The sequence below is a fragment of the Oryzias latipes genome, chromosome 8, assembly GCF_002234675.1.
Source record: "Oryzias latipes chromosome 8, ASM223467v1".
NCBI classification, from domain to species: Eukaryota; Metazoa; Chordata; class Actinopteri; order Beloniformes; family Adrianichthyidae; genus Oryzias; species Oryzias latipes.
The window spans coordinates 2,150,744-2,171,055 of record NC_019866.2 but is presented as its reverse complement, the minus strand read 5'-3'; the positions used below and the strand labels follow the sequence as shown (position 1 = coordinate 2,171,055).

Below are 20,312 nucleotides of genomic sequence, written 5' to 3'. Positions count from 1 at the left end.
GACAAGATTCACATTTACACTTTTACTGTTACTTTTACTTATATTGTAATTTGTTGACAGACCATGTCATACCAACATAGAAAAAACCCACTGCAAACAGTAACACAAAGGGAAAAAAAAGATAGGACAATATTCTGTCCAACAGTCCAGGCAGTGCAGTAGGAATTGGTGTGGTCTTCCTACACCTCTTGTCGTTCCTGTATGTTAGGCCACAAATTCTCATCCACATCACAGTGAATATCCTCTCTTGCAATGCAGCGAAACATGTTTGTGACATTATGACAACTTGGTCAACCATTTTGCAGTTAATGACTTATACAATGAACTAATGACTAGGTGTTTTGAGGAGTAAGACTATTGCACAGTGAACTATATAATACATTTGATCAACATGACATAAACAATTGATAATGTAGCAAAGAGCAGAAAATTGTACATAATCATTTGCATGGATGTACCAAAGCAATTGCAACTTGTTCAAAGAAGTGAGAAACTGCTTATATGATGTGCACAAGTGACATCATGATGTGAAGATTGAACAAATAGTTTTGGGAATTTCATTCTGATCAGAGAATTGTACTAAAGCGACTGAGAAAAACTGTAATTAAAACCAAGCATTGCTAGTGCGGGAGCTGACCGTGGTGCTGACGCGATGTAATTTCTGCTTAGTGCGAGGGTTTGCGCGCTCTATGCTGGTTTGTTCGGACTTCTTCGCACATTCATAGTCGCATCCGCTCCCGCCCTAACCAGCAGCCTACCGTGCAACACGCCGGACACCTTCCCAAGGTAGACCCATGCATGAACTGCAGAAATCTCAACCACCCATACATTTTGAACAGCTCAAAACCGAAATGACATAAACACCCGTTGTTGGAAACCCTCGACCAACATCGATAAATGACAAACGCAAGAAACACGTTTGAATTATGTGTATCGCTCATGTTTTACAAAAGACCAAAATGTAATCTGTGGAAAATAGTGCGTATAGCGGCCGTGTGGCCTTCAGACATTCATCGGAATGGAATCATTTTTATTTTGTAGATTTGATCTCATTCTCCTTATTATGTTAATAATAAAACCCGGCAGGTACATGAATCCATTTGAGGTTTCACAGCTTCTCCACAGAGAAAACAGAACCGAGCAGAACTGAGTGAAAGCAGAGCGACTCTCAGATGCTCCAAATCCAGAATGAAAGCAGAAAAAATATAGACCGTGCGGAAACAAGGAAGAAAATGTGGGGCAATTATCCCTGATTCTATTCATTATGACAATAACCGGGTGGGTTGATGGGGCGTGGGGGTGGGGGTCTGAAGTTTGAACATTTAACTCCTACTCTGATCTGATCGGGGATTTATTTCTGTCCATTTTAGACATTTAAGGATTTCCACTGTTTAAACCTTTTTCATTTTATCTTTTTTGAAAATAACCAAAGGATTTTTTCCATTAGGGAACATCTTAAACAATACTGAGAATCATTTAACTTCATTTGAGTCTCCAGCAGAAAGTTTTAGTTTTTTTTTCTTTTTTTTACAGTTTTTACCTTTTAGACATCATAGATGCCAGCAAAAACTGTGTAGTAACCTCAGTCAGCATTTTGTTTTTGTGATTTCAGTTAACCTTCAAAATCAAGCACGTAGTGGCACAGTAATATCGATCCCGCCCACTTCAACTGGATGTAGATCAAAATAGACAAACGCAGTCATTATTTTTATTATGTTTTTTCTAAAATACATCTTATATACACAGGCAATAAACAAAATAAATAAATAACGAATTTTCTTACTGCATAAGATACTTTAACTCATTGATATTTTTAAGAAATGACAAAGAAATGTGTTGTTTTCTCTCTTTAGGTCAACAAATATGATACTTTCTTTGCCATATGATGTCCTTGTGGTAGAGTGTCCGCCCTGTGACTGAAAGGTCGTGAGTTCAAATCCACGCTGAGTCATACCAAAGACTCTAGAAATGGGACCCGGTGCCTCCTTGCTTGACACTCAGCATTAAGGGGTTGGATTGGGGGGGTTAAAACACCAAATGGTTCCCGAGCACAGCTGTGTCTGCAGCTCACCGCTCCCCCAGGGGAGGGGCCAAATGCAGAGAAGAAATTTCACACACCTAGGTGTGTGACAGGAAATGGAACTTTAACCATTTTGGCATTTTTTGCCAACGGAAAAACTTTAGGTTTTTTTAATATGACAACATGTGACTATAATAGGCTATTATTTGCTGTAACATATATTTAATTATTTATTTCTTCATATTTTACCATATAGCATCCTTTACTTCTTTTAAAAGTCCAGCTTTTAAATTGTCTGTTGTACATTTTACCAGCTTTGGTATTTAGAATATATGTTTTCATTTGCATATTTTAGCATTTAGCAGTTTAGCATTTTTTTGCTCAGTGCTCAGCGTTACTCAGCTGCCAAGGATTAGATTTACTTTAACATTAAACATCACTAAAGATTATTCAGGTTAATGCTTTTTGTATTTTCTCTGCTGGAAACATTTGAAAATGACCGTCCATCTGCAGAAAATGCTGAAATCTTTCAGTTTCAACATTCACAAGTGTTTCTCTCAAAGATGATTTAAAAAAAACGTTCTGAACTTTTTGGGGAAAGTGTAGATGTTTTTTTTATGGAAACACGACCTCATTACTGATATATCTCAGTGATTTTCGCTGACACCAGCTCTGCGCACTTGAAGCTGTTTAACTCTAATGGACAATCGCTTTTCCTTTTGTGCTCTGCAGGCCATCTGATGTGCCATCCTGACTGACAGAGGAGCAGAGGACCAATTTGCAAGTGTTGTCTTGCAGAGCCTTCACGCTGGAGAGACATTCATCAAAAGCTCTTTGCCCTTTTTCTCGTCTTTCCATCACATCATCTGCACGCCGCAGTGGAGTTGGACGCTGTTTCAGAAACCTGCTGGGGTGGATCGTTCCATCCACGTGGGAGGGTGCAATTAATGTCCACTTCCTGTTCTTCTGTGCAGGACAGGAAACCTGCAGGCCGGAAAGCGTTGGATAGCTGAGCTCAGGTTAAGACGAGTTAATAACTACATGTTTAATGAATGAAAGTCCAGCGTGGCTTCCTAGTTTGATTTTAATCAACAAGTAATTAAAATGATGGGCTTGGTCACCAGTGTGAAACATTCAAATGTACTGCAGCGGATGTGAAGGAGTCATTCAAGACAAAATCCTGCAAACTGCTGACAGTTTCTGTTGACTTTTGGTTCTGGCGGTGCTCCAGGGAAATTCTTTTCTGATCATGTTATAGCTTTACAGTCTGGAACTTCTCTATGGAAATATCACACCAATCATTTTAGCTGCTTTTCTTCTTCTGACTCATTTCAGGCAATAGCAATGAGCAGCTGCAGGAACTTTTTTGGCCGTTTGTTCTGCCTCCATCTTTGCTTTCCTCCTTAGAGCCTGGTGAGTGAAGGCAAACTATGAGTAAGGGGAGGTGACATTTATTGGGATTCCTGTCCATCTGAACTAGCATTTAGGGCTGCTTGAGAAAGCAGCTGTGTCCTGGGAAGCGACACAGGTTTTTGGATGTTGGCTAAGAACGGCATAATCATAAAGAAAAGACCACTGGGAACGCTTTGAAAATAGAGAAAAAGATGATCAGAGTGGGACTTTAAGTCAAACACAGACGGTTACTTCAGCACCACTGGTTCAAGGACTCAAACCTCTACTTCTCTAAACCCTTGTGCTATCCTATGACCCTACCCTTGCATTGACGTGTTCTCCCTACCACGACTAAGGTGGATAAAGGTGGATAGATTTCATGTAATCCATGGACACCAGTGAAGATCACAAATCATTGAAGAAAAAAGGTTCAGAGCACTGTCTAGTGGGTCTAGATGACCCAACTCCCAATGTTAAAGTAACTAGGATAGCACAAGGGTTAAGGCTCTCAGATACTTGAACTCCTTCACGTTGGAGGTGACATGTTCCCAGCCTGAACCCAAAAATCTTTGATAAACTTTTTCTGTCTGTGTTTTTGCCAGAACTCATTTACTTTACAACATTATAATGAATCGTTTTGGGGAGAAATTAGCCTTTTAATTGACTTGAATGTGGTGAAACCCGGCGCAGCAGATGGTGAAACTGACCACACAAAGACAGCCCGGCAGGTCGAACACGACCGTCAGGAAGCAGCTTCAAATTGACTTTCACATTCTTTGGAGAAAGTTCTTGTCTTCACTCATTTGTCATTAAGCCGCGTGTCAAAGCTCATCCATCTGGTGTGCGGACGTAAACCTCTGCCAAGCTTTCTGCCTGAGAGCTCCACCAGTCTCTGTGAGGAGGCCAGGCTGCTGAGAAGCTCAGACACACGGATGTCATTCGGAACCCAACAGCAGCAGCTTCTGTGACTGATGTGCAGCAGACAACCCTCTGAAACGATCACACACAAAAAAAACATGAAAGGAGGATTCATTTGTCACCAAATTACTCAATATTTAAGGGTCATTCCAGAGCTGGAGGACATGTGGGCTTCAAACTCCATGAAACGCAAACCTTCCCTTTTCAGATTTTCTACACATTCATCAATCATGGGTAATAAACACTGAAAGGCTCGATTAGCTCAGCTTACACACCAACTGTGCAGTTTTTATTACTGATGATTACAAAACCTGGTGCACCTCTGTTACCATGTTTTGCAGGTTGGAAATCCATTCTAATGTTCTCTCAGGAGTAGCTAGTTGTTAAGATAGCGGTTACTGATGACCAAGAGGTCACGCTTACTTATGTAAATGAGTTAAATAATAAGAATCGTGGACTGTGTTTTTCTTATTACAGGGGTGACAGGGTTCCATGGGACAGAGTGAGACTAACTGTGTTCTAAAAATATGACAAATAGAAGAGAAGAGATCCCTTTGCTCTTCCCATTCCTCTGGAAAACTGTTGGATGGTGTCAAGTCCGGCGGATCATGTGAGTCTCTGTTAAATGCACTTCTGTTATATTCTGGAAGGCCGTGAGTTCAAATCCGCAGTCGAGTCATGCCAAAGACTCTAAAAATGGGACCCAAAGCCCCCCCTGATTGACTCTCAGCATTAAGGGGTTGGATTAGGGGGATTTGGGGTGTGTGGAGCTCACCGCTCCCCCAGGGGAGGAGTCAAATGTAGAGAACAGATTTCACACACCTGGGTGCGTGACAACTAATGGAACTTTACCATGCTAAAAACGGGCTGGGTGCGTGTTTTGGGACATTGATAATAATTATTATTTGAAATATTTTGTTTATCAAAACCAATGTTTTCACAGTCAGAAGAGACTCCAAAGAAACAATTAGTTGATGAAAAACATTGAATTTGCACGTCAGGAAGGGGTGGGACAAGGGACAAATGGCATTTTAGTCGGTACTCACGACTAAAATGCCATTTCTAAACATCTTCATTCTGCTTCATTATCATTACATGAAATTGTAAATGTCTATTTTTAAAACTATTTCTGAGCATCCTTTTCTCCTTTTTTTGTAGATTTGGTCTCACGACAAGTACATTCAGTCAGAAACTTTGTTATGTTGTTTGTGGGTTATTTAGTGCCGTAAAATTATCTTGAGATTCTGGAATGACCCTCAACACAAACCCCTCCCGGCTCCTTTGACTTCGGATGGTGATGGGGGGCCCGTGACGTGGGTGGAGGGAGGGATGACTGGAGAGAAGGAGAGAGAGAGAGAGAGAGAGAGAGAGGGAGAAAGAGAGAGAGAGAGGTCTTGCCTCTTGTCTTCCAGAGAAGATCTTTGATTCCGCGCCGGCCACTCTTCAGTGCGTAAGTCCCGCTCCGCTTTCTCCTCCTTCTCCCCTTTCTCCTCTTCCTTTTCTCCGTAGAGCGCGCGCGGCTCCTATCAGAAACGAAGCCAAACCCGTAAGTTTGAAGTTAGGTTTCCCGGAGAGCCGCTCCTTTTTGCGCGTAGAGCCGCGCGCTGTCCTTGGTGCTGAAAGTGCGCGCGCTGGTCTCCAGCTGTTCCAAGTTGCTGCTGCACAGCTGACCGCAGGTCTGTTGTCTGTCCACAGCGGAAACCTGCACCTCCTCCAGGAGTCACGGCGCACTCCAGTGCGTGAAGATGCTCCGCGGGACAGAACCCGGCACCGACCGCCCTGTTTGGACCAGGAACCCCAGAAGCTCCACTCCATAAAAAGTGGAGGATTTTCGGGATAGTAAGTCACCTGAAGCCCGTCCTCGAATGATGGGGATAAAGCACCTCCTGCTTCTCCTGATCTACTTAGACCCGCTGAATGCCCTGAGCGCCTCCTCCACCAACAACAAGAAGAGCAAGAGCCCGCCGAGGCGGAACCAGGGGGTGAAGCAGGTCAACGCCAGCACCACGGCAGTCCCCGCGGCCGCCCCGGGGAGGATCACCCAGCTGCAGGCCCCCCCGGTCGGCCAGCACGACACCTGCATGGGCTACTACGACGTGAGCGGCCAGTACGACAAAGAGTTCGCGTGCAACAACACGGACCACCGCTTCTGCTGCGGCAGCTGCTTCCTGCGCTTCTGCTGCGCGGACCGCGGCAAGCGGCTGGAGCAGAAGAGCTGCACCAACTACAACACCCCCGGATGGATCAAGACGCAGCCGCCCTCCCCGGCGCCCACCGGGGACACCTACGACCCGGAGCTGGACCAGACCAACACCACCGTCTACATCATGTGCGGCGTCATCGCGCTCATCATCGCCATCGGGATTTCCGTCAAAGTTGCGTACGACAAAGCCACCAAGCCGCCTCAGGAGATGAACGTGCACAGGTGAGGGCTGTGCGCGCGCGCGCGACCCCAGCATGAAACTCCTCATGTCTCATGGAGTCCTTTAAACAAACTGACACACGCATTAAGGTTTTTTTTTTACTCTCTGCAAACAAACACTGGTACTTTTTAGTCACCATTACCATGAATATTGCAAATATTTATTTGTGAAAAACTTCACCCTCCAACAGCAAACATCTTTTGGAAATTTAAGTTTTATTGGATTGTTAAAAAATGTTACGATTGTCTGCGAACTTCGTAATGAGCGTCATCTTCAGGCTAGATTTAGAGAAACGTATTTCTCTAAATGTTTTTTTTTTTCAAACTCTGACACCCAGACATACACACAATCTATTGGAGCATGACAAAGTGGTCCAAACTTTAAAATACATCTTTCCCAAAGCAAAAACTGCAATTCAACTGTAAAAGATTTAGCAGAAAACATTCAAAAGTCGTCAACACAGATCATTTGCCATGTCCGATAGAAAAACTGACACTAGGGGGTGTAGTGATTTGTTTTAACAACGATTCAGTTTATATCATAATTCATGGTATTCATTTATTCATGGTTGATTTTGGTTCATTTTGAACGATCTAATTCAATGACTGAAGATCGATCCAGGACATATTTGGCCAAAACTTCAACCAGTGGGACTTAGAGAGAAATCCCTGGATACTGACCCGTACAGGTGAAGTTTTCCAGATTCCCTAAAGATAATCAAATGTAAATAAAAAATGTACACACGAGGGAACAAGCATGAATGTCAAATCCATTCACATTTTAGTTTCCTAAAGCTTAGTCCACTGCTGTTTTTCCACATCCAAACAATCTAAAGGGAACATTCTTAGAACTTTCTAGAACACTGGATGGTCACATGACTTTGCTCAATTCAAAGTGTTTCCATACATTGAACTGGAATGATGCAGCCCATTCCTAAACATCTTTATTCTGCTTCATTATCATTACATGAAATTGTAAATGTCTATTTTTAAAATCTGAATCAAAGAAATTAACATACATTTTCACCTGCAACCTTTTTTTTTGGAGCCAAAAATTAATTAAGATGGTCTTTGGAGAATCCCATTTCTGATTCAGATGTTTGGAGTCTTCACTTCAAACCCATGAAGATGATACAAATGTTAGGTTCCACAGTTTTTCAGTATATTTCTCATTGGTCATCCATACCTGAAACAGCAGCATCCATCCCAGCCGTCCTTCATCATCCCTCCTTCTTCTCTTACTTACTTACTCAAATCTTCTCCGTCTACTGTGTGAAGGTCCAAACCAGAACCAAAAAACTGAGACAATAGCTCAAGGTTGCCTTTACAACAAAACCTCATCTCCATGACTCCTTGGGATCCCATTCGCCCATTCATCACAATGGGGGCCCTAATGTAGAATTTACGATAAGCTGCTCATTACCACTCAGTTAAAATGAGGTTTACTGTAAAACCAACGGTTGATGTCCTCTGGGTTTTCACCAAACCGTAAGGAATGATGCAGAAGTGCATCATGGGAAAAGGGTGACGTGTTATGTCCTCTATGAAAGAAGACTCCTGACAATTACCAGGATCAGGTGTGTTTAGTCAGTCAAAACCTGGAATTATCTGATCCAGTTGATCAATAGTGAAAGGGGAGTGGACCACGAGCAGCTGGTGGATGAGCATCTCTGAAAACCTTTTATTTAGTGCGTAACCCAAAGAAATGAACATATTCATCCAAAAACCGCCAAATTTGAAATAAAACCCACAACCATCAATGCAAATGTCTTGTTTTTCTCCAAAATTGTGTTTTTGTTGCAAATTAGGAAAAAAAGGAGTTTGTTTTTTAGTTAAGAAAAAAGTATCGCTCTGACTTTGGAGTTTCTTAAGAGTGCGCCACCTTGAGTCAAACTCTGGTGGTTCATCCAAAACAGACTTACTGTTTTTCAAACTCAATTTTTTGGAATTTTAATTTAGATTTGATCATTTTGTTACCTTAATATAGTTTTTAGCTGAAAATGTTTGCTGCTGTCACACTGTTATTCTTTCAGGGTGCACTGCCCTTTACAACACACCGCCCTTCTGTTTAGTTACCACAGGAAACCGTTGACAGTTACTGGGTCATAACCCTCCCTGTTCAGTTGATAATGGTGTGGGCGGGGCAAGAGTAACCAGCGGTTGCTTTAAGGAAATTTTTAAAATCTTCCTTTAAGTCGAGTTGTGCCTAATATTTCTACACATTTTAATCAATCCCACCCATGAAAAATGTTGCATAGTTGAACCAAACACTTGACTGAATGTGACAAAAACATTTCCTCCAAGGCAGTTGTTGACGTTTTGTCGGTTTAATAGTTATGAATTCATAATCGAGGTTTAGTCATATTGAAACCGAAGGCTCCTGCCACTTATCAGAGCAGAGAAGCAGATTAGTCATGCGGTCGGTGCCATTTTTCAGGAATGATTTGAGTCACCTCCTTTTATTCTGCGTCTCTTTAGGGCAGAAGGGGTTGGCGTGAGTTTCAGTCGAGGCTTGTATCTGCTTGCATAAGAAAATCTGAGTGTTTTTCCGTCATGAAGGGAATTTCTCAGCTTTAAAATCTTCAGGATTGACCAACAAACCAATTTTGAGTGTCTCATTTCACATGTGGGCTGACGCTCTCCTGTCTGGACTCCACCCTGAGGCTTGATGAGCTCACTCAGGGTTCAAGTGTTCAGAGTGTCCGTCCCATCATTTCACTGATAGACTCTTATTATTCCAGAATACAAAAAAGCAATTCTTGACTCCCACTTTCATGACTGACGCATGAGCGGAATACTGAGCCGCTCGCAGACCTTTTCAGTTTGTTGCGTGACCTTCAGCAAACACCAGAAATGTGAGTGAGAGCCGAAGCCTGTCATTTAAGCAGGTGGTATTGATCACGTCTGCAAACTGAGATGCAGCTTGTGCCCGCTGAGCGATGAGACGTGAGCTTTTGTTGTCTGATTGCAGCTCAAAAATGATCCTGACAAGTGGAAATTGCTGTGATTTGATGGAATCGTGCCGGAGATCCTAGAGAAAAGCTCTTATGATACCAATTAAAGTCAAGTTTGATTGGTTCTAAGTTAGTAAATCTTTTATAAAACCAAGGAATTTGTTGCTTTATTTTAAAGGTACGGTTATGCTGCAAATGTAAAAACTCCACAGAATTATAAAACCCCTTGCAAAGGAGAGGAGTCTTAAATTTTATTGATAGTCTCAAGGATTTGGTAAACTGTAGAAATTGAGTTGCTACACTTGCATTAGCAACACCATTTCATAAAGCTAAATCCTTAAGTTTTTATGAACACTTGATGTGACACAAATCTTTTATTTTTAAATCACTGTTTTGTTCTTTAGTTTTTACAAAACATGTTTACATCACTGCAGCCAAATATGGACGTTTTCATGGCGAAGCCAATTTACGAGCAAAGTCTGAAACTTTTATTTTGCAGGGGTTGGATTTCCTGGCTAAACCGGAAATCATGTGTTCACGTGTAAAAGGTAAAATATTAAAAATGTCTTAGTTCCAGTTTCGTTTTTCTAACCAACAATAAGATATAATAATAACAAAATTAATTTAAGAAAAGATCATTAAAAAAAATAAACATATAATTTTTATAACAAACCTTTCTGTCCAAAAGGATACAAGTTAGCTTTAGCATGTTACGATAGCATTAGCATGCTATTTTAGCTCATTTCAAATTCCTGAATTTAACAGCACTTTTAAACGTTTTGTCTAACATTTAACTGGGTTAATTGGGTCATAAATATAATTTTAAAACCTTTTGCTGTTGTGGAATATAATAATTATGAAATCTCTGATGAAAACAATTGGATTGGGAAATTATTTAAGTCAGTAGTTTATGATGATCAATGGCCCTTTTCCACTATGGTAAAAAAAATTTTTTTTTAACTCAATTTAAACTTTATTTGTCATAACTGATGGGTTTTAAAATGTGAAAATGTTTTGGCAAAGCCTTAAATATTTTTTTAAAGTGCTTTTGATTTACCTTCAACTCCTATTAATCGCTTAACCTACTGCCTAAATTGATTTTTAATACAAAATTTGACCCAAACTTCCTTTAGGATAATTCTTTTGTTTTGTTTATTTCCACACATTTTAAATTATTTTAACCGTACAAAATGTAACATCTTTAAGGTAAAAGTTTTTATTGTGTTCTATGCAGACGATCCCAGAAATATTTCTGTTTTTCTTCTGGAAAACACCTGTGCAGTTTCCATGTCAGTGAATCTGGAGTTTGATGCTTCTTGATGCTTTTCTGTTGGTCTGCAAAATAAGACTCCTGCTGCACACGACGAGGCAACTGGGACAATGCAAAATCAGGTCATCTCTGTCTGCGAAAAAGAAACTAAAATGTGCCTGTCCTGGAAGGGAAATACTATTAATACACATTTCCCAAAGTCACAGAGTTATGGAAAAGTGGACTGTGCACTTGTGTTAGGCTGACATTGACACACTTAATTCCTCTTTCATTTCCTTCAAGAAAACGTATCTTCTGGAAGGATCCAGAACAGAGGAATCGTGCATTTAGTGGAGGTTTTTAAGGTCTTTTTTTTTTGTGTTTCTTATTTTCTTTCAGAGCTTTGGCAGATATTCTGAGGCAACAAGGTCCAGTTTCCATAAATCAGTACGAACAAGAAGACATGGCGGAGATGGGTGGGTCCCCCAAAGACGAGACACCGGTCAGGACCTCCAAGAACCACTACACGCCCGTTCACACCATGGCATCAAACCACGGTGGGTGGGGCTGCTGCACGGGGTTTTTTTTTTATGTTCCATTAATCTTAATACAGATAATCGCAAACTTTGATATGCGCACTCACTATTGACTCAAAAATGAGATGGCAGTAACTGTCATGTGCAGTCGACACGGGGATCCTTCCAGAGTACTGGCGTGAAGCGCCGCTCTTCCTACTTTTACCCCGCTGGACCCCGGATCCCGACTCCAGGGAGCAGCTGGCTTGCTAAGTGCCCTAGTATGGTGTCCCAGATTCAGCCGTTTTATTCTCATGTCACCATTCTCGCCATCAGCATCTTCATCCGACATGTGGATGCAGGCTGTAATGGAAAAAAAAGAGGCTCATTTTCCTCCTTCCTGTGAATTTCTAATCATTTTATCGCCGCTTTGTTTGTTTGAAGCTGCAGAGCCATTAGAAGAACCTACTTCTTTCTGCCTTTAAGTTTGTGCCACGACTCTAAAATAGATCACGCTTTGTGTTGCTTCTAATCCGGGCTATCTTCAATGACCTCTTATCTGATATTCAGGACTGTTCAGAGCGCCTTATTTAAACAGTTTCTGATGTTAAAAGACAAATCCTCCACCTGATGTCTTTGACGCAGAAAACTGAAGCAGCAGGACTGGAAGAGAAGAACTTTCCTTCCTGACAAAGAGAGACACTTTTTGACATGCATCTTCTCCAAATAAGTAAAATACGTCCAGTTTTACACTTGATTTGTTGTTAAAGTTCCACTCTGATCATTCTTTGATCTATTTTCAAACTGTTCCCAGTGGTCTTTTAATCATAATGATGCTGTTTTTAGTCAAAATCAAACAAACCCTGTCGCTTTCTAGGACATAGTTTCTGCAGAGCGGCAGCAGTTCATCAGAAATTCACCTCTGAGTTGTGCCTGGGTCTGTTGGCGCTGAGTAAGCCTGCCCTCACTTCCCATTATCCTTTTGTTTACATGCTCCCCTGCTAGCTTACAGTCGCTCACACCCCCTAGCTAACATTACTGGTGCAACAAAAATGGCGAGCGATACCAGATCTATCCATCCGTCCAGTTCTGATCCAGATTCCAGCTCAGACCAGGCAAACAAAGACGTTCATGGATCTATTTGTCTGACAGTAAATGCATCAGAATGGAGCAGAACAGGGAGCTTGTGGCCCCGCCCAGCATAAATGTGATCTTTTTCTCCAACAACGTTTTTTAGTCTGCTCCTAATTTACAACGATTTAAAAACAGAAATTCTCAGAAATGCAATTTTGAGGTTAATCTTTTTCATACATGTCCTCCATCATTGGAAAAATGCCACAAAAACATGTTAAAAACACCATTTTCAGGGCAAGCAGGTCTTTAAAGAACAAAATTCCACCACCAAGAGGCCAATAAACGACCCTCTTTGTTTACACTGCACCAAAACAGTTAAAAAAAATCCTCTTTATTGTGTAAAGCCTAATTCACAGTCTGCTCATATTTGCTTTTCTGCATTAATTATTCATTTCCTACAGCAGAACTCGACTAAAACAACTCCCTTACACAGTTTTCCATAAAATAGTCATTTATTACAGTTTGAAGCAGTTTTTTTTATGACAGAAGCTTTTTCCAATTAAAAATGCTGTAAAACTTTTAATTTAGTCGTTGATTAAAGGACTGACTCTGCCGCTCGGCTGGTTATGACGGATCCACTGAGGTGTGGAGAATTCATGCCGTAAAGGAGGAGCCTTAAAACATTCTAACAGATCATTTTTGCCCCAACATGCAGATGTTTTTTAAGGAAAAAAAGCAGCGTTTTTTAGCAAAAATTAAAACAATTTGTTGCTGTCGTATCTCAACGCTCCTAAGGGATAAAAATGTATACAGTGATTAATAACTCTAACAACATCGAGAAGCCCCCAAACACTAACACTCTAAAGTTTTTCGACCTTAAAAGGCAGCTTTCCCATCACAAACCCTCTAAACTTGAGTCACACTCCTGAATTTGTCTCCAGATGGTACAGCCCATGACACTTCCTGCTGTGATGGAGTTTGATGAGGAAACGATCTGCGTTCTCCATGCAAACATTTCATTCAAAGTAGCTTCAGAAACGGTTCTAACAAGCCGACCCGTTGATGTGCACGTTAAGGTAAAACTATCTGTCACTTTCTGTACGTTTGCTGCACTGACACCTGCTAGTAAATACAGGAAACCACGTAATTACGTGATGGGATGTACCATTTTTTAAATTATGCAAAAATTAAAGATTGCCATAAGGTTGCAGACATCCTGAACTTCATAAAAACAATTATGTCTCATCTTTGAATAACTTTATGATCAGAAATCAGCAGATGCTGTTTTTCTGGGTCTCCACAGCTGATGATTTGGACTTTTTGGTTGCCGTAGTTTTGCAGACCTCAAAGTGAATTTTATGGCAAATGCTTCATTTGTTTCCTTGAATTCTACAAAGATGCTGATGGAGGAAGGCCTTTTCCTGTCGGAAATTAATTATCTGAGCAAATGCAGAGTGAAGAAATGTCCAGAGTGACGGCAACCTGTGATGCATGTGGAGGCAGAGTAATCCCACTTATCGCAGGGCGTTGGACATTCATTCATTCATTCATTCATTCATTCATTCATTCATTCATTCATTCATTCATTCATTCATCTTCTAATCCGTTTTTCCCCTTCGGGGTCACGGGGCTGCCGGAGCCTATCCCCGCCACCTGTGGGCGAAGGCAGGGGACACCCTGGACAGGTCGCCAGCAGGGCCACAATCACACACCCTCGCAGGTTGACCAGTGAACCTATGAAGCATGTTTTTAGCTCCCGAAGATGTAATTTGTTTGTCACAGATCCAGGTCCAGATTAGGAGATCAAAACATTCCAGACTGAGCCCTCATTAAAACAGAACAGAAATGTTCAGCAACTGACAGAAAATGTGGTTTCACATTGGAAAACTGTGTGAAAGAGAATTCTTGATTCCTTTTCTAAACTGATGAATGGAAATAATGGATTATAGTCCCTATACATTTTCAGTTTATAAAAAAGAGGTTAAAGGTTGAAAGTTATAAATCAAACTGTCTAAATTCAAACTTATGGTTTTTAAAATAATAATACTAAAACAAACTCTCAATTTTTGTGTTTATATATATATACTGCATTAGACATAATTTATTGCTTCATTTTCTATGTTAAAATATTAATCCAAATTAAAATGTTACATAATTGATTCTATATTTTTTTTGTGTTTATGTTGATATTTTTTAATTTTTACTAACAAATGTTGCACATTTGCAATCATTTATGCTTTCCAACCTCTTTTCAAATACGTTTTTGGATAATGAAGGATTTTCTTTTTATTTAGTTTCATTTATTCCTACATTTCTTTAGCATAAAGATAATCTGCACAACTTTTTAGGCACTGACCATCAATTTTCTACTTTTAACTTTATAAAACGTTCATTCATGGAGTTGCTTTCATATTAGTGTTTTCCTTTATGCCATGTAGCAAAACATTTCAGCATGTAACATGAATCTTGACTATAATATTGTCTTTAGTTAATGTTACAAATTAGCTTAGAACCTTTTTTGAATCGGATTTCAGCTTCTTGCTTATCAGAAAGTCTATTTATTTATTTAAAAAAAAGAGGATCACATGACCTGAAGATGTTGCCTTTGGGGTAATATCTCCTTACGTTAAGCCACAATAAATTATTGATTTGATAAATGACCCTCCTCTTCAAACGGGGCCTCGGCTTTGCTGAAGCCGTTTTCTCTTCCATGATGTAACGTTGGGTTTAGCAGATATTAAAGCAGCTTTTTCATCCACAGTCAGCAGCTCCGGCTGTGTGATTTCAGCAGGTCTCATCCTGCAGGATGCAGGTGTTGGGAATCATCAGTGGACACCTGATGGGGCAAATGTAGACATCATCATCCGCCATGCAGCCGTTAGAGGAAGGTTCAGGCGCACCCTCGCATCCTGAAACGTCTACAGAGGATTCTGACGAACTGATTAAACATTATAATAATAATTATTAATATTATTATTATTACTACCACCATGGAAAACAATTATAAATGATTTGCCAAAAGCCTGTTCATCTCAGGTTGGACCAAAAAAAAAAAAAAAATACTTTTTAGTCAACAAATCCTTTCATCTTAACATGTTGCCATGGAAACGTCCACGTTTTTCCACATTCTCGGTCCAAAAAGCTGGAAAAAGTATTGGTTTGTGCCAGCAGTCATGAAAATTGGAACCTTTCTTTTTTCACAAAAACAAATATGATGTCACAGATATGAGTCGTAATCTTCTCGACAGATGTCCACCCGAGTCAAAGTTTGGCAAAGAAAAGAAAAAAAGTCAGTAAGACGTTTGAAGTCCAGTTGAACTCTTTTCTCAACTTTTATCCTGGCTGTTCGGTATGTCTATGTTTATGTAAAACTGGTTTTTAAACATGCAATGCTAGGGACAAAAATCTGTTTGCGTTTGTTATATTTGAAGTTGTTTATGGACCAAAACTGAAAGGATTTATTTTGCATTCAAAATGACCAACCTTTATTTACCTTGTAGTGTTTTTCTCAGGTTTTTGGGCCTTAAGGAAAGCACAAATAAATTTGATTGATCAATTTGAATTTAGACTTCTGTGTTACAGCTTGATGATGACTTCATATAGAAAGTGTCTGGAGGGGAATTTTTGACCCAACGATTGAAGAGGTCAACATCCTAACGACCTCAGACCAAACCTGCAACTGATTCTAGACCTAAGACGCCAAAAAAATGTGCAGAAGGTGTATTTAGCAGGAACTTTATCATCAAGTTGCAAATTAAAAGAATGTTTAAATGTCAAAGGAAGCATTTTGGTTATATTTGGTTCGTCCCATCCACTCGTATGGGGGATTGACCCGTTTTTGGGTTGTCCGGGGCCATGGAGGGTCATGGGGGGGGGCGCAGAAAGCCAGTTTCCACCCATTAGGGCAATTGGAATTATGACCTTATATTTTTCTGAAAAAAATTCTCAACTGTCACTTGCAGGGCAAGCCCCGCCCCCTTCCCCATCATCCATCTGTTTATGTGCTCTCTCGCTAGCTTACAGCCCCTCACGCCCTCAACCTAACATTAGCAGTGCAACAAAAACGGCGAGCAGTTTCGGCAGCTGTCCAGTTCTGATCCAGATTCCAGCTCAGACGGGGAAAACAAAGACGTCCATGGATCCATTGGTCTGACAGTGGACGCATCAGAAAGGGGCGGAGCTGGGAGCTTGTGGCCTGCCGGTTGTAATTTCTACGTCACACCTACAAGCTTTTGTTTTTGTCTGCTGAATAAAGAAACACTCAGAAATACAATTTAAAGCCTATTTTTTATTTCATATACTATGTCCTCCATTAGAAAAATGCCACAAGAACATGTTAAAAACACAATTTTCCCCAGAGTGGATCTTTAAACTTTTTTTTAAATTTTTTTTGTCCCACCAGGTCATTACGGCAAAGAGAATCTGCGCAGCGGAGGCCAAGACATGCACAACTTCATCTCCTCTGGCTTTGTTACTCTGGGACGTGGCCACCTCAAAGGTAAGCGGATGTTCTGTTGTTTTTTTTAATTTTCTAAACTTCAGCAAAGGTCAAAACGATGATGCTTTCACTGGCACAGCGTTCCTTCATCCTCTTTGTGCCAAAAGTCTGTGCATGATAATGTGTCATAAAATATAGTCAAAAAACTTTGTTTCAGCTCAGTGGAAGTTACGCAACGGCTTGAAGTGACATCTTGCACAGTCACACATTTCTTAACTAAAATCCACACCTCTGAGCCAAAAGTAACACTTAGAGCGCGGCCAACGTGGAGGCAGCGTGGCGTGATTCTGCCGCCATTGTCTCTGGATCTAAAGTCAAGTTGGATTCAGAAGAATTCCTAAACAAGTGACCTGTTGTTGTTTCAACAGCGCAGCATTCCATAGACGAGTCTGGCCAGATGTCCTGGCAGGGCGACCTGGACCTCCCCATGTCCTATGGTATGTGCTCCAAACATCCCAGCATGCTTTGTGCTTTCACCTGATAAGGAAACCCGTTCACCCATAAACGGATCAGTCCAGCAGAACTGGCGTACCATCACAGTGTACACGAGCGTCGGTGCTGGCGGCGGCGGCAGCTTTGAACGCCTGTGTTGGACATGAACGCTGGGGGGGGGGGTCATGTTTGAAGCTGTGAGTCTAGGTACCAGAGAATAACTTTGAGGAGCTTTCAGTGGGGCTGTGACTGCAGACCTGACCCACCTACACTCACGGGTTTAACACAACTTCTGTTGAGGGAATGGAAGATGATGCATCGCGATCTTCATCCTCCCCAAATCTGCCCCACCAGAACGTAGCAACATCCCCTCAAATGGTTCAGGCCTAATGACAACATGTGTCCACTCCTTGTATTACGTTGCCATGGCAACAGCCAAAAAGAGTTGTGGAACTCACACGTTCCTGATTTTAGGATAAAATATTTGTAAAGAGACTTTCTCAAGGAGAACCGCACTTTAAAGGGAAGTGAGGCATCGCTCTCTGTGCCTTCGTTTCCCATTTACCAAACGTCAAAGCAACCAGAAGAACGTTGCAGTTCCTCAAATGACCACTGGAGACTGGTTTCAGGAAGGAGCCTTTGATCGTTGACCTATGTGTTAAACCTTTAACACCTGAGATGTCAGCGGTGACTAAGAAACGCTCTCAGACATATAAATCTGTTTTACTCGACCGCTGTGATCAGCTGATCCAGATTCAGAGAAAAGCAGCTTTGCACCATTACGCAAACACTACACTACTACTACTTTGCTAGCAGTTAAAAATTAACTACTAGCAGTTAAAAATTAACTGCTAGTAGTTAATTTTTAACTGCTAGCAAAGTTTTGCACCATGGTCACTTTTCTGCGGACAGAATCCGCTTGTTTACGTTTCATATCAGTGCAGGGCTGCTTTTTCCCCCTTCAGAATCTGCTGGAATCAATAAATTGGGGAACTAAAGGGCTTAAAAAGTTTACACCACAAAAAAAAAGAGACCAAGCTTGCTATCTATGGCCACATTTCCATAAACCTTTGCCACTTGTTGCCATTTTTTCTCAGCCTTGTTCGTCTTTCCGTTAAACTGGAGTACCGTCTCAATGTGGGCGGAGCCATTGAACTCCAACACAGACTGATGTCTCTTGCTCTTTTCTGACAGCCCCGCCCCCTCAGTGTTCTTAAATCCTCTGTGACTCGGTTTAGTTGGAGTGCAGGGGAAGTAATAATAAGAATCAGACCAAGAGTGCAGAACGCCACCTAGTGGAAACACCTTAAAATTGAGTAAAGCCAGACTGAGCCATGCTGGAGCTGTAATGTAAATGCAGCTCAAATGTCATTTTATGCTTTCTGACACAGTCTACAAAGACTTTAGGAAGTAATAGAAAAATGATAAACATTCTGTGTGTGCATTTAGTTTAGATGATTTCCAGACCTTAAAAAGTTTTCATTTCTCCATTAACAAGAAAAAAAAAATCTGTTGCTAAGGAAAAATTGAAATTTTAGTTCAAAGTAGAGACGTAAAAACTGCTACATGTATTTTTCCCTCTGAGATAATGAAAAAAGTCAATGGTTGCCATGGTCCCATGACTTGTAAACAGGCAGTTATTGTGCATCAAATTGTAGTTAGCCAAGCCTGTCCCTGTAAAGCCAGACTGGCAGGAACTCACATGACTCCTGGAGCGTAGAGGGCGTGAAAGTGGAACTGACGTCTTTTCATTGCTGCTTCCAGCTTTTCTATTGCTGAAGAAGATCAGCCTGATAGATATCTGCACGTGAGCGCTCACAGCAGTGTGAAGCTTAAATCAGATAGCAAACATTACTGCTGCTTTTTCAGCTCCAAACACAAACTGCAGAGGCTGCAAGACAAAGAAGCATGCGCTCGAATCTGAAGGTGACACGATGGACCAAATGAACTCAAACTTTGAGCATTGGCCTCAGAGAGCAGATGATGCTCATGATTTTATTGATCAACAGAGTTTAAAGTTACCATCTGCCCAATGAGAACCTTTGAAGAAAGACCCAAAAAAAGACTTCCTAATGGAGGCAAACAGGACAAGTGATCCCTCTCTGGCTCACTTTGACACCTTTCCATTTGCACTCGCTCTCAGGCCCATGCAGGGACACACTGTGGCCTGGGGGGATTTGATCGCAGGAAGATGGGAGTGCTGCCGCAGAGTGTCCCAGTAAGACGAGGTCACCTTGAGAGGAGCAATTCCTTCAGGAGGGATTCATGAAAAAGTAATTAAGCAGGATGCGCATCAGTGGATGCAAAAGGCGATTAAAAAATGGGGGAGTGTTTGTACACAACTGAGCGCACGGGGCAGGTTTGTTGTACCTCGTCTTTGTGGGACAGTTGAGGGGGTCTTCCATGAGCTGGACCTCATTTTCTGCTAAAGCCAAACTTGGGCTTCTAAATCACGATCCAGCGTTCCGCCTTAAGGATTTGTGTTTTTTTTTAGGGTGAAAAAAAGTTGAATGTTGACTTAAATTATTTCAGCTTTTTGTGCAGAAATGACAGATTTAAGGTTTAAGCTTTGAGGGTAATTTAAGGCGGTGAGCATGACCGCCTCCAGAAACAGAGGAGCTGCTTTGAGGCAGCTGTCACCTTTCAAAGACGATGAGCTGAACATGGACCCGCAGACGGGACCAGTGAGCCGGACGGACTCTGCCCCCCGCCGATGTAGATCCTGTTCTCAGCCGGTCTTACGGCAGCTTCTCCGCACAAACAGGCGCTGCTGGAGCGTCTCTGTGGGTCCAAGCGAAGCTCCATGTTCAGTTTTTGGAGACTCACATCTTTATTAGA

The 20,312-nt window shown here is 41.3% G+C and overlaps 1 protein-coding gene across 2 annotated transcripts in view; it reads left to right on the top strand.

Annotated features, from left to right (window-relative positions):
• The first annotated feature begins 5,660 nt into the window (after positions 1-5,660).
• The window catches only part of LOC101160813 (protein shisa-6 homolog), a 64,381-nt gene continuing 49,729 nt past the window's right edge, over positions 5,661-20,312 (top strand). The window contains exons 1-5 of one of the 2 annotated variants that reach the window (XM_023957280.1): positions 5,661-5,780; positions 6,026-6,755; positions 11,355-11,512; positions 16,947-17,042; positions 17,411-17,479. In XM_023957280.1, coding sequence (XP_023813048.1) covers positions 6,196-6,755; positions 11,355-11,512; positions 16,947-17,042; positions 17,411-17,479 — 883 coding nt within the window. In that variant the 5' untranslated portion in view covers positions 5,661-5,780; positions 6,026-6,195. Of the gene's footprint in view, positions 6,756-11,354; positions 11,513-16,946; positions 17,043-17,410; positions 17,480-20,312 lie in introns of both variants that reach the window. The other variant, XM_023957281.1, reaches the window with a different exon arrangement.